The sequence below is a fragment of the Limanda limanda genome, chromosome 21 (assembly GCF_963576545.1).
Source record: "Limanda limanda chromosome 21, fLimLim1.1, whole genome shotgun sequence".
Classification (NCBI taxonomy): Eukaryota; Metazoa; Chordata; class Actinopteri; order Pleuronectiformes; family Pleuronectidae; genus Limanda; species Limanda limanda.
The window spans coordinates 3,205,594-3,218,218 of NC_083656.1; the positions used below are offsets into that span (position 1 = coordinate 3,205,594).

The following is a 12,625-nucleotide window of genomic DNA, read 5'->3' on the forward strand; positions in this document are numbered from 1 at the left end:
TGTTCTTCGATCGCCTTAAAAATCAGCTTGGGAGGAAAATCAATTGATTATTTACAGATTTACAGATTGAACCAGGTTTCGTGTCACCAGCCACCTTCACCTGTGACCTCTGACCTGAACCAGGGCCTCAGAAATGAAGCCTGCTCAGGTCCGAGCTCCGGTCCCCGTTTAGTCTGCTGGTCCTGACCAGGTCCGTGTTTGTGCTGGAACAGATTCTGAAGAGGAAACTCCCCCCCCCCTAAAAAAAGAAGCTCAAATTTAGTTTCCAGGATCTGTTGTTGCCATGGTATTCCACCGCATCTCCTTACATCGCCATGGAAACACAAAACTGATGACTGGCATGGGGCTGTAAGTGAAGTGGGTCAAGAGCATCTGAGGGAAGTCAAACCACATGTATCTTATATATCGTTTATTGTGTTAACACAGGATCACATGACAGGTCTCAGTGGGATTTTAGACGACAACAATAGAGAAACAAGTCGAGTGACAGAAACCATCAAACTAAAGGCTCCATTCATGTCCAGACCATAATATGTTATATAATGGTATTTTCTCCTTTGTTCAGAACTTAAAACTAAATACTACAAGTGCTGTTTATTGTGATAATTATGAAAAGTGACTGTTGTGAAATGTTATCTCCCAGCTCTTCTACAAATGCTGTTTTATAAATAGTATTTCCACCTCAGAGTTCAGGTTTATTGGCTCCATGAGATGTAATAAACAGCATCTTAAAGGCTGGTGCTGACATCTAGTGGTGAACAGAGTCACTGCCTCCTGCAGGATGTATGTGAACTGAGGCAGGATTGAGCTGGTTGTAGTTTAGAACTTCACCGCTAGATGCCACTAAATCACACAAACTGAACCAGTGATATGGTTTTCAACGTTTGGAAATATTTATTGCAATGCTTGAAATGATTTGCTCCAGAAAGAAAAAAGACAATATATTTAACTTCAGGCATTTTCCAGATACTACTAAACCTTTTTTTATTATGGTAAAAGGTGATTAATGAGATGATAGATCGATTTTATAACAAACACATAGGTTCAAAAATGCTTCAGTTGTTTCATCTTCTGCAGCCACTTCCACTCTCGGTGCTTGCGAGGTTGCATTTAGGGCCATGAATTGTTCTTTTTACATTTTGCCGTGGAATATGGAATATTGGCTGCCACATATGGAGTGGTGTAAGCTGGAAGCATTTCCACATTCTCCGCAGCAACAAGGTCGGAGTCTGGATAGAGGTTAGGGACGTCTGGTATTCCATATATATTTCTACTGTACAGATACTATTTATTACATTTTCACTTTAATATGCACAATACTCTGCATTAATATGCACAATACTCTGCACTTTACTGCCTTTTTTTTGCACTTCTGGTTAGACGCTAAACTGCATTTCGTTGCATATGTACTTGTACTGTGCAATGACAATAAAGTTGAATCTAATCTAATTATATAGAAACAGTTTGAGCAGTTTATCATTTTCTTTGATAGAAGCTGAACAGTTGTTGACATGGTTCCTTTGCTCTTTGTCATTGTTCTTCTTTAGAACGCCATTAACTTTTCTGTAAGTCTGTATCATCTCTGGCTGCATGTGCTGTTGTAACACCTCAGCTTCACACTGAGGGAGACAGAGTTTTAGAAATCAGTGTCTGAGTCTCTGAAACGACCTGAGGAAATATAGCAGTCTGAGTCAGAAGTTTCCTTTAAATCCAAACTTCAAATGAGCTGTTATCGTAGCACGATTTGATCTAATTCTATTTTTTTAAATGAGGTCACGATTACATTTCTGTCACCTGTAGTGTTTTTATACTTTGACTCTTTCATACGTGTGTTTTAATGTATTTTTACTTGTCTTTTTTTATTTGTGAAGCCCTTTGTAAGTTGTTTTTTATTCCATTGAAAAGATTCGTTAACTTCTCTGGAAACTTTGAAGAATGTGTATCTTACAACCTGGGCTGTTGTGAGCTGAATGTTACAGTTCCCAGTGCAACTATTCACTTTGAGATGTGATGACACAGATAAAAACTCACAACCAGCTCCTCCCAGTCAGGATATGTCTGTGTCTCCTCCCTTCACAGGTGTGTCTGTGTAAGAACCAGTGAACAACAAGCTGTAAAGTATGGGAGCTGAGTCACTGCATGGAGTGTATGAGAGAGGGAGGAGCAGAGATCTGTATCTGTTCAGAGGAAGTGAATCTGTTCTAAAGTCTCTGGCAGCAGCTGAAATGGCGCAGCAAGAAAATCAACTGGACAGAGAAAGGTTCTCCTGTTCGATTTGTCTGGATCTACTGAAGGATCCGGTGACTACTGTCTGTGGACACAGCTACTGTAAGAGCTGTATTAACACCCACTGGGATAAAGGGGAGGAGAGAGGAAGCTACAGCTGCCCTCAGTGTAGACAGACCTTCACACCGAGGCTTGTCCTGGAGAAAAGCACCATGTTAGCTGATTTAGTGGAGGAGCTGAAGAAGACTGGACTCCAAGCTGCTCCTGCTGATCACTGCTATGCTGGACCTGAAGATGTGGCCTGTGATGTCTGCACTGGGAGAAAACTGAAAGCTCTCAAGTCCTGTTTGGTTTGTTTGGTCTCTTATTGTGAAAAACACCTCCAGCTTCATCTTCAGTCAGCTGCATTTAAGAAGCACAATTTGGTGGAGCCATTGGAGAATCTCCAGGAGAACATCTGCTCTCGTCACGACGAGGTGATGAAGATGTTCTGCCGCACTGATCAGCAGTGTATCTGTTATCTCTGCTCTGTGGAGGAACATAAAGACCACGACACAGTGTCAGCTACAGCAGAAAGAACTGAGAGGCAGAGAGAGCTCGGGCTGAGGAGACGAACAATCCAGCAGAGAGTCCAGGACACAGAGAAAGACGTGAAGCTGCTTCAACAGGAGGAGGAGGCCGTCAATGGCTCTGCTGATAAAGCAGTGGAGGACAGTGAGGAGATCTTCACTGAGATGATCCATCTGCTGGAGAAAAGAAGCTCTGATGTGAAACAGCAGATCAGATCCCAGCAGGAAACTGAAGTGAGTCGAGTCAGAGAGCTTCAGGAGAGACTGGAGCAGGAGATCACTGAGCTGAAGAGGAAAGACCATGAACTGAAGCAGCTCTCAGACACAGAGGATCACAACCAGTTTCTACACAACTACCCCTCACTGTCACCACTCAGTGAATCTACACACTCATCCAGCTTCAGGATTCGTCCTCTGAGGAACTTTGAGGACGTGACAGCAGCTCTGTCCCAGGTCAGAGGTCGACTACAGGACATTCTGAGTGAGACAGAGACAGAGATTTTACAGATTGTGTCTCAAGTGGATGTTTTACTGCCACAACCAGAACCAGAGACCAGAGCTGACTTCTTAAAATATTCACAGGAAATCACACTGGATCCAAACACAGCACACAGACGTCTGTTATTATCTGAGGGAAACAGAAAAGTAACAGGGACGGGTAGAGATCTGTCTTATTCTAATCACCCAGACAGATTCACTCATCATTGGCAGGTCCTGAGTAGAGAGAGTCTGACTGGACGTTGTTACTGGGAGGTGGAGATGGAGGTGGAGATGGAGGGGGGAGGAGTTTATGTAGCAGTGGCATACAAGAATATCAGAAGAGCAGTATGCTCACTTGAATGTACATTTGGATTCAACGATAAATCTTGGTCGTTATATTGTGACAGAAACAGGTATATATTTTATTACAACCACATCGACATTCCAGTGTCAGGTCCTTGGTCCTCCAGAGTAGGAGTGTACCTTGATCACAGTGCAGGTGTTCTGTCCTTCTACAGCGTCTCTGACACCATGACTCTCCTCCACAGAGTCCAGACCACATTCACTCAGCCGCTCTATGCTGGAGTTAGGGTTCTTTATGGTGATGGAGTAACAGCTGAGTTCTGTAAACTCAAATAGACTCGAGTCATTAAAAGCAGTGATTTAGATTCTGTGTGTAAATCTTTAACATCTTTTGTCTCCGTGGTTGTTGATCATAGTTCGTCGTGGTGACGTTTCTGCTGCGCACAGAGATCAGCTGTCAGTCAATCACTGACCTTCCTTTATCACACATATTTAGTTCTCACTTTGTAAAGACAGAAATTTATAATTACACTGACATGAATGTGTTTGAAAGAACTGATGTTGCTGTTGTTTTCTAAATCAAAGTAGAAATCAGGTTGTGTGATGTTTTAGAACCTGTGTTGATCCTGATTCTCATCAACGAGCTGATTATTTGTTCTTTTCTTTTCCACATGTGAGATTGAGGTGAAACAAACTGATTGTGTTTCCATGAACTCACTGAACAAGAGTCACTGCACAGACTTTACTGATGAAATGATCAATGACCTCAGAGCTTCATCATGTCCAACAGATCAACTACACGCTGTTTGGATTTACAGAGCATCAGTGTTATGGGATGTCTGTCCTCATTGTATTTACATATTTAGTGAACAAGCTTATTGATCTGCTGCTGCGTAGGTTTCTATTATTTTTGATTTTCCTGATCTGAACTAGCAGTTCCATTGGAGAGTGTCCTGATCGAGTCCCTCTGAGGGTTTGTTCTGCAGCTCTCATCACATGTGTTTCTTATACATGTGATTATACATTTAAATCTCTTATACATGTATAAAGCAATACAAATATAATGTGTGAAGAGGCTGAAAGTTGAAATAAAGAATAAATCCAGTCTGTTCTTTTGTCTTCATTCCAGGATCTCATTCAAAACTGATGGAGACAAAGTGAAACTCCTGTGAGAGAATAACTGAGGCAGTTTCCTCCTGAAACTCCACAAACTAAACTAAAACAGCTTCATCGCAGAGAAATGAGCAAAGTTTTCTTCCACTCGCTAATTTTCAAACCCAGATCTTGTTTGTGATCTCATTGGATGAAGAGAGTTCGTCACACAGATTTAAAGAAGTGGAGAAATAATGGTTTGGTGAATTTTTAGAGTGAAGATGTTGAGTTGAGTCCTGACACACAAGCCACATATTGGAGATATTGTCAACTTGAGGTCGTTCCGTTTATCGTGCTGTTGATTTTCATGAGGATGAAACTTCCCAACGAGTTTGTGGTGTTGCTTCAGTGTTTCACGTCGTCACCTCACGGACAGACGGTCCTGGGTCGTACAGGTAGAATCTAGATTTGATCAAATCTTCTTCATCCTAAAAATTGTCCGAGGTTTAACCCACAAAATAAACTTGACTGCTTGAAGAGGTTTTGTAATTTTCTGCAGAGTTAAAACAGTAAACGGTAAAAACACTCAGGATTAGGTTCCTGACGAATGCTTGAAATGATTTGCTCCAGAAAGAAAAAAGACAATATATTTAACTTCAGGCATTTTCCAGATACTACTAAACCTTTTTATATAATGCTAAAAGGTGATTCATGAGATGATAGATCGATTCTATAACAAACACATTGTTTATTGTCATTATTGTAATTGTTATTATTATTATTACTATTATTATTCTATTATAATATGACTCAGGGTCCAGATATAATATACAACATAGATCAAAATTCATACAAAAGCCCAAAGAGAGAAACATGTATTATTATGATTGTCCTTTGCCTTTAGGTATGATCATATAATTTACAATTATCACACTGAAATCTGGATTTTATAAGGTAAATAAAAGGTCTTAATAGATATTATTTTAAAATCTTGTTGTTTAAAAGTACTTTAACAGTTTAGGAAGACTCTGTTGTTTTAAGGGTTAACGTTTATAATGACCACATGTTGTAGGTCCTGCATAAAAAACCTGTGTGTTGTTATGAAACATGTGCTGTGTGTGAAGTTAGGATGTTACGAGCTGCACCTGAAGGCAGCACGGTGTCCTCCCTGTTGTCCCCTTCAGGTTCAGGACAGTCTCCGGAGTGTCTGCTGCTGGAGGTGGGGTGTGTCTGCTCTGCTGCTGGAGACACTGGAGAGAGAGAGTCAAGCCACACACAACGAACCAGGAAGCTGCACGAATTACTTCTTTAAAATAAAAGCCCTGAAACTGAACATGTATAACAATAACAACAATAAAAATGTATTTGGATATTTTCTTTGCTTGCTGTGAATTTCCCGGATATGTTCCTGCTGTATTCTCTCCAAGGGGTGGGCAGGGAAAAGTTCTAGAAAACCTCCGGACCAACAGACTCGGACTTTATTGATAATTTCTAGAGAAAACGACCAGACGTCAATTCTGCTCTGAAATCTGCTCAACTGGCTGAATTCCTGTTAAAGGTCCAGAGTAAGATTTAGGTCAAATTCATCTATTGGCAGAAATTGAATATAAAAACATATAAATATAAAAACAACCCTAATGATGTTTTCAACTGTGTGTTTGATTTAAATTGTACGAGTTGTGGTTTTCGTTACTCTTAAATGAGCTGTTATATTTAAATACTTTATATTTAAATGCTTTATATTTACATCGGGAGCGGTTCTTCTCTACGGAGGCTGCCATGTTTTTTACAGTAGCCCAGACTGGACAAACTTATCTTTTTGTGTTTTTATGACAACTGAAGGCTACTGAAGGCTGAGGTGAGGGGTGTTCAGCTACAATATTACATTTCACCACTAGATGCCACTAAATCACACAAACTGAACCAGTGACTTGTTTTTCAACGTTTGGAAATATCTATTTCAATGCTTGAAATGATTTGCTCCAGAAAGAAAAAAGACAATATATTTAACTTCAGGCATTTTCCAGATACTACTTAACCTTTTCTTATTATGGTAAAAGGTGATTAATGAGATGATAGATCGATTTTATAACAAACACATAGGTTCAAAAATGCTTCAAATTGCCCTGTTTTCTGCACTCCCCCACTCAACACTTGTGTGTTAAATGAAGTGGTAGATTCTTCCTTATCAGTGAATGTCAATGGTCTTTGCTCAGTTGTTTCATCTTCTGCAGCCACTTCCACTCTCGATGCTTGCGAGGTTGCATTTAGGGCCATGAATTGTTCTTTTTACATTTTGCCGTGGAATATGGAATATTGGCTGCCACATATGGAGTGGTGTAAGCTGGAAGCATGTCCACATCCTCCGCTGCAACAAGGTCGGAGTCTGGATAGAGGTTAGGGACGTCTGGTAATCCATATATATTTCTACTGTACAGATCCTATTTATTACATTTTCACTTTAATATGCACAATACTCTGCATTAATATGCACAATACTCTGCAATATATGCACAATACTCCGCACTTTACTGCCTTTTTTTTGCACTTCTGGTTTGACGCTAAACTGCATTTCGTTGCATATGTACTTGTACTGTGCAATGACAATAAAGTTGAATCTAATCTAATCTAATCTAATTATATAGAAACAGTTTGAGCAGTTTATCATTTTCTTTGATAGAAGCTGAACAGTTGTTTACATGGTTCCTTTGCTCTTTGTCATTGTTCTTCTTTAGAACGCCATTAACTTTGCTGTAAGTCTGTATCATCTCTGGCTGCATGTGCTGTTTTAACAGCTCAGCTTCACACTGAGGGAGACAGAGTTTTAGAAATCAGTGTCTGAGTCTCTGAAACGACCTGAAGAAATATAGCAGGCTGAGTCAGAAGTTTCCTTTAAATCCAAACTTCAAACGAGCTGTTATCGTAGCACGATTTGATCTAATTCTATTTTTTTAAATGAGGTCACGATTACATTTCTGTCTCCTGTAGTGTTTTTATACTTTGACTCTTTCATACGTGTGTTTTAATGTATTTTTACTTGTCTTTTTTTATTTGTGAAGCCCTTTGTAAGTTGTTTTTTATTCCATTGAAAAGATTCGTTAACTTCTCTGGAAACTTTGAAGAATGTGTATCTTACAACCTGGGCTGTTGTGAGCTGAATGTTTCAGTTCCCAGTGCAACTATTCACTTTGAGATGTGATGACACAGATAAAAACTCACAACCAGCTCCTCCCAGTCAGGATATGTCTGTGTCTCCTCCCTTCACAGGTGTGTCAGTGGAAGAACCAGTGAACAACAAGCTGTAAAGTATGGGAGCTGAGTCATTGCATGGAGTGTATGAGAGAGGGAGGAGCAGAGATCTGTATCTGTTCAGAGGAAGTGAATCTGTTCTAAAGTCTCTGGCAGCAGCTGAAATGGCGCAGCAAGAAAATCAACTGGACAGAGAAAGATTCTCCTGTTCGATTTGTCTGGATCTACTGAAGGATCCGGTGACTACTGTCTGTGGACACAGCTACTGTAAGAGCTGTATTAACACCCACTGGGATAAAGGGGAGGAGAGAGGAAGCAGCTGTCCTCAGTGTAGACAGACCTTCACACCGAGGCCTGTCCTGGAGAAAAGCACCATGTTAGCTGATTTAGTGGAGGAGCTGAAGAAGACTGGACTCCAAGCTGCTCCTGCTGATCACTGCTATGCTGGACCTGAAGATGTGGCCTGTGATGTCTGCACTGGGAGAAAACTGAAAGCTCTCAAGTCCTGTTTGAATTGTTTGGCCTCTTATTGTGAAAAACACCTCCAGCCTCATCTTCAGTCAGCTCCATTAAAGAAGCACAAGCTGGTGAAGCCCTCGGAGAAGCTCCAGGAGAACATCTGCTCTAGTCACGATAAGGTGATGGAGATGTTCTGCCGCACTGATCAGCAGTGTATCTGTTATCTCTGCTCTGTGGATGAACATAAAGGCCACGACACAGTTACAGCTGCAGCAGAAAGGACTGAGAGGCAGAGAGAGCTCGGGCTGAGGAGACAGACAATCCAGCAGAGAGTCCAGGACACAGAGAAAGATGTGAAGCTGCTTCAACAGGAGGAGGAGGCCATCAATGGCTCTGCTGATAAAGCAGTGAAGCACAGTGAGGAGATCTTCACTGAGCTGAGCCGCCTGCTGGACAAAAGAAGCTCTGATGTGAAGCAGCAGATCAGATCCCAGCAGGAAACTGAAGTGAGTCGAGTCAGAGAGCTTCAGGAGAGACTGGAGCAGGAGATCACTGAGCTGAAGAGGAAAGACCAGGAACTGAAGCAGCTCTCAGACACAGAGGATCACAACCAGTTTCTACACAACTACCCCTCACTGTCACCACTCAGTGGATCTACACACTCATCCAGCTTCAGGTTCCGTCCTCTGAGGGACTTTCAGGACGAGACAGCAGCTCTGTCACAGGTCAGAGGTCGACTACAGGACATTCTGAGTGAGACACAGACAGAGATTTTACAGATTCTGTCTCAAGTGGATGTTTTACTGCCACAACCAGAGCCAGAGACCAGAGCTGACTTCTTAGAGTATTCACAGGAAATCACAATGGATCCAAACACAGTACACAGGCGTCTGTTATTATCTGAGGGAAACAGAAAAGTAACATGGACGTGTGGAGATCAGTCTTATTCTGATCACCCAGACAGATTCACTGGTTGGCCTCAGGTCCTGAGTAGAGAGAGTCTGACTGGACGTTGTTACTGGGAGGTGGAGGTGGAGGTGAGAGGAGTTCATGTAGCAGTCGCATACAAGAATATCAGCAGAGCAGGAGACTCACATGGATTTGGATTCAACGATAAATCTTGGATGTTATATTGTGACAGAAACAGTTATACCTTTTGTTACAACAACATCCAGACTCCAGTGGCAGGTCCTGTGTCCTCCAGAGTCGCAGTGTACCTGGATCACAGTGCAGGTGTTCTGTCCTTCTACAGAGTCTCTGACACCATGACTCTCCTCCACAGAGTCCAGACCACATTCACTCAGCCTCTCTATGCTGGAGTTAGGGTTTATGGTTATGAATCCACAGCTGAGTTCTGTAAACTCAAATAGACTCGAGTCATTAAAAGCAGTGATTTAGATTCTGTGTGTAAATCTTTAACTTCTTTTGTCTCCATGGTTGTTGATCAAAGTTCGTCGTGGTGACGTTTCTGCTGCGCACAGAGATCAGCTGTCAATCAATCACTGACCTTCCTTTATCACAAATATTTTGTTCTCACTTTGTAAAGACAGAAATGTATAATTACACTGACGTGAATGTGTTTGAAAGAACTGATGTTGCTTTTGTTTTCTAAATCAAAGTAGAAATCAGGTTGTGTGATGTTTTAGAACCTGTGTTGATCCTGATTCTCATCAATGAGCTGATTATTTGTTCTTTTTTCTTTTCCACATGTGAGATTGAGGTGAAACAAACTGATTGTGTTTCCATGAACTCACTGAACAAGAGTCACTGAACAGACTTTACTGATGAAATGATCAATGACCTCAGAGCTTCATCATGTCCAGCAGATCAACTACACGCTGTTTGGATTTACAGAGCATCAGTGTTATGGGATGTCTGTCCTCATTGTATTTACATATTTAGTGAACGGGCCTATTGATCTGCTGCTGCGTAGGTTTCTGTTCTTTTTGATTTTCCTGATCTGAACTAGCAGTTCCATTAGCGTGTTTCCTGATCGAGTCCCTCTGAGGGTTTGTTCTGCAGCTCTCATCACATGTGTTTCTTATACATGTGACTATTCATTTAAATCTCTTATATATGTATAAAGCAAAACAAATCTAATGTGTGAAGAAGCTGAAAGTTCAAATAAAGAATGAATCCAATCTGTTCTTTTATCTTCATTCCAGGATATCAATCAAAACTGCACTGTAAGCCCGGAGTAGTAGAGTTTACTTAAAAAATTTGAGGAAATAGGTTGCCCTAAAAAATTTGAGTAATGGAAAATGAAAACTTGAGTTGATTTAACTTGTTATTTTAAGTTCAATGCACTAAATGCGAAAAATCGATTTAACTTAAAAACAGTTGTAGTCAGTAATTTTATATACTTAAAATATTTGGGTAAATAGGCCTGAAAATGTTAAGTTTTGTAAATTGAAAAAATGAGTTGATTTAACTTTAAATCATTTGTGATATCAAATACTCTTCCTTATTACTCTACTTAGTTTTGTTAAGTTAAAGTGAGATATTTTCTTTTCTTTTAGAATTTGTTAAACTAGGATAAAATAATTTAATGACAAAAATGTAACATTTTTCAGTTTTATTCATTTGAACATACAATAACAGGTAAACTTTATCTTTTAAAACCTAACAGTGCTGCTGGTAGCTAGAACAACCACAGAAAATGGAATGATCATGAAATACAACAAAAAAAAGTACAACTTTTTACGCCTTAGCGTAAATCAACATATCAGCAGTCATTTGCCTTCAGACATGGAAAAAATGCGTGCACATGCGCACCAGACAACATTTCAATGTGGTCTTTGACGTCAGTGATAAGGATAAAGTGCATTTAACAGAGAATTATTGAAACCATTTAAATTAAAGTCTGTAGAAAAGGTGAAAGTCTGAGGTCAGTGCAAATATCAAAAAACAAGCACTGCCAATAGTGCAAATACCATCATAACAGTGCTAATGCCATAAAACTGTGCATAATGCCATAAAACTGCATAAGGCCATAAAACTGTGCAAAATGCTATAAAACTGTACAAAATGCCATCAAACTGTGCAAAACTGCAAACATGTATTCCTACATGTGCAACATTTAAACATGTAGATCTACGTTACATTTACGTAGCACAAAAAAATGCAAACACACACACCATAATCCAAAACACGGGCCGCTGCACAAACTGCCGACGCTTCTGGATTCGGGCTAAACAGCAGCAGAAGGAAAAAAGAGAGCGAGACACTGGCAGGGCAAGGTGGGAACATAAGAGCATCACAGAGAAAGAGATATGAAGAGCGAGAGTGCGAGAGTGTGTGTTTTACAATGCAAGCTGATTTTTCAGCGATTGCATTTTCGGTGTCAGCGCACTTCTTCCAAGGTCGAGCATTACCTGCTGAACAAAGTTGAAAGTGTTTTTCATGTACTTAGGGTAATCGAGGTGCAGGGCATAAAGTAGTCCAAAAAGAATGCAGAAGGCCTGAGGTAGGTTTGCCAGGTTGTCCATCATCACGCTCCCTTCCAAGATGATGCCTACTTTGGATGGGTTGAGTGGAGTTGTATTTTCCTCATCCATGCAGATGATTCCCACTGCAGTTTGACTGTATGGGCCATTGTCATTTACATCCTAACAGAGCAAGAAACAAATAGACAAGCAGAGGACATAATTATGCAACCTAGATTATGTAGAGTAATATGAAAAGTGCTGCACAACATAAACAGCACAGACAGTAACTGATTAAACTGACTTCACACACCTTATGTGTTTTTTGCTGCTAGTCAGCTCAGGCAAGTTTACCCGCCTTCAGTCACAGTCATACTGAAAAGATGTCAAATACTGCTCCCAGAAATGTACACGAACTCCTTAACAAGCACACTCAGAACGCCTCACCTAAAAAAGTCAAATATCGAAAGACTAATAGGACTTTAATTTCTGAGAGCAGTTTTTCCACATCTTTTAAGCATGATGACGAATAAAAGCAGCACTGCAAATTGTTTAGCCAAATTGTCCAATTCTATTCAAATTATTTAAAAAATGTGTAGCAGTCTTTAACAATGGCTTAAAATGAAAAAACCTATGCCTCTCAAACATTTAAAACAAATTAAGTTACTTACAGAGCAGTTCCTGAAGAATGCACTGGGATCATCCCCCAAGATGACCGGCAATCCCCGAAGAATGAGGCACCTTATGTGTGTTGGCTCATTGACCTGGAAGATAGTGGACGTAGAATATAACAATTAAACACAGTTTGTTAATACGGATAGT

At 40.4% G+C, this 12,625-nt stretch overlaps 1 protein-coding gene across 1 annotated transcript; it reads left to right on the plus strand.

Annotated features, from left to right (window-relative positions):
- Positions 1-2,225: 2,225 nt before the first annotated feature.
- Positions 2,226-9,896, plus strand: LOC133028165 (E3 ubiquitin/ISG15 ligase TRIM25-like). Its single transcript, XM_061095360.1, has 2 exons — positions 2,226-3,902; positions 8,066-9,896. Exons 1-2 carry the CDS (start codon positions 2,226-2,228, stop codon positions 9,746-9,748), a joined length of 3,360 nt encoding a protein of 1,119 aa, XP_060951343.1. The 3' UTR covers positions 9,749-9,896.
- The last annotated feature ends 2,729 nt before the right edge of the window (positions 9,897-12,625 follow it).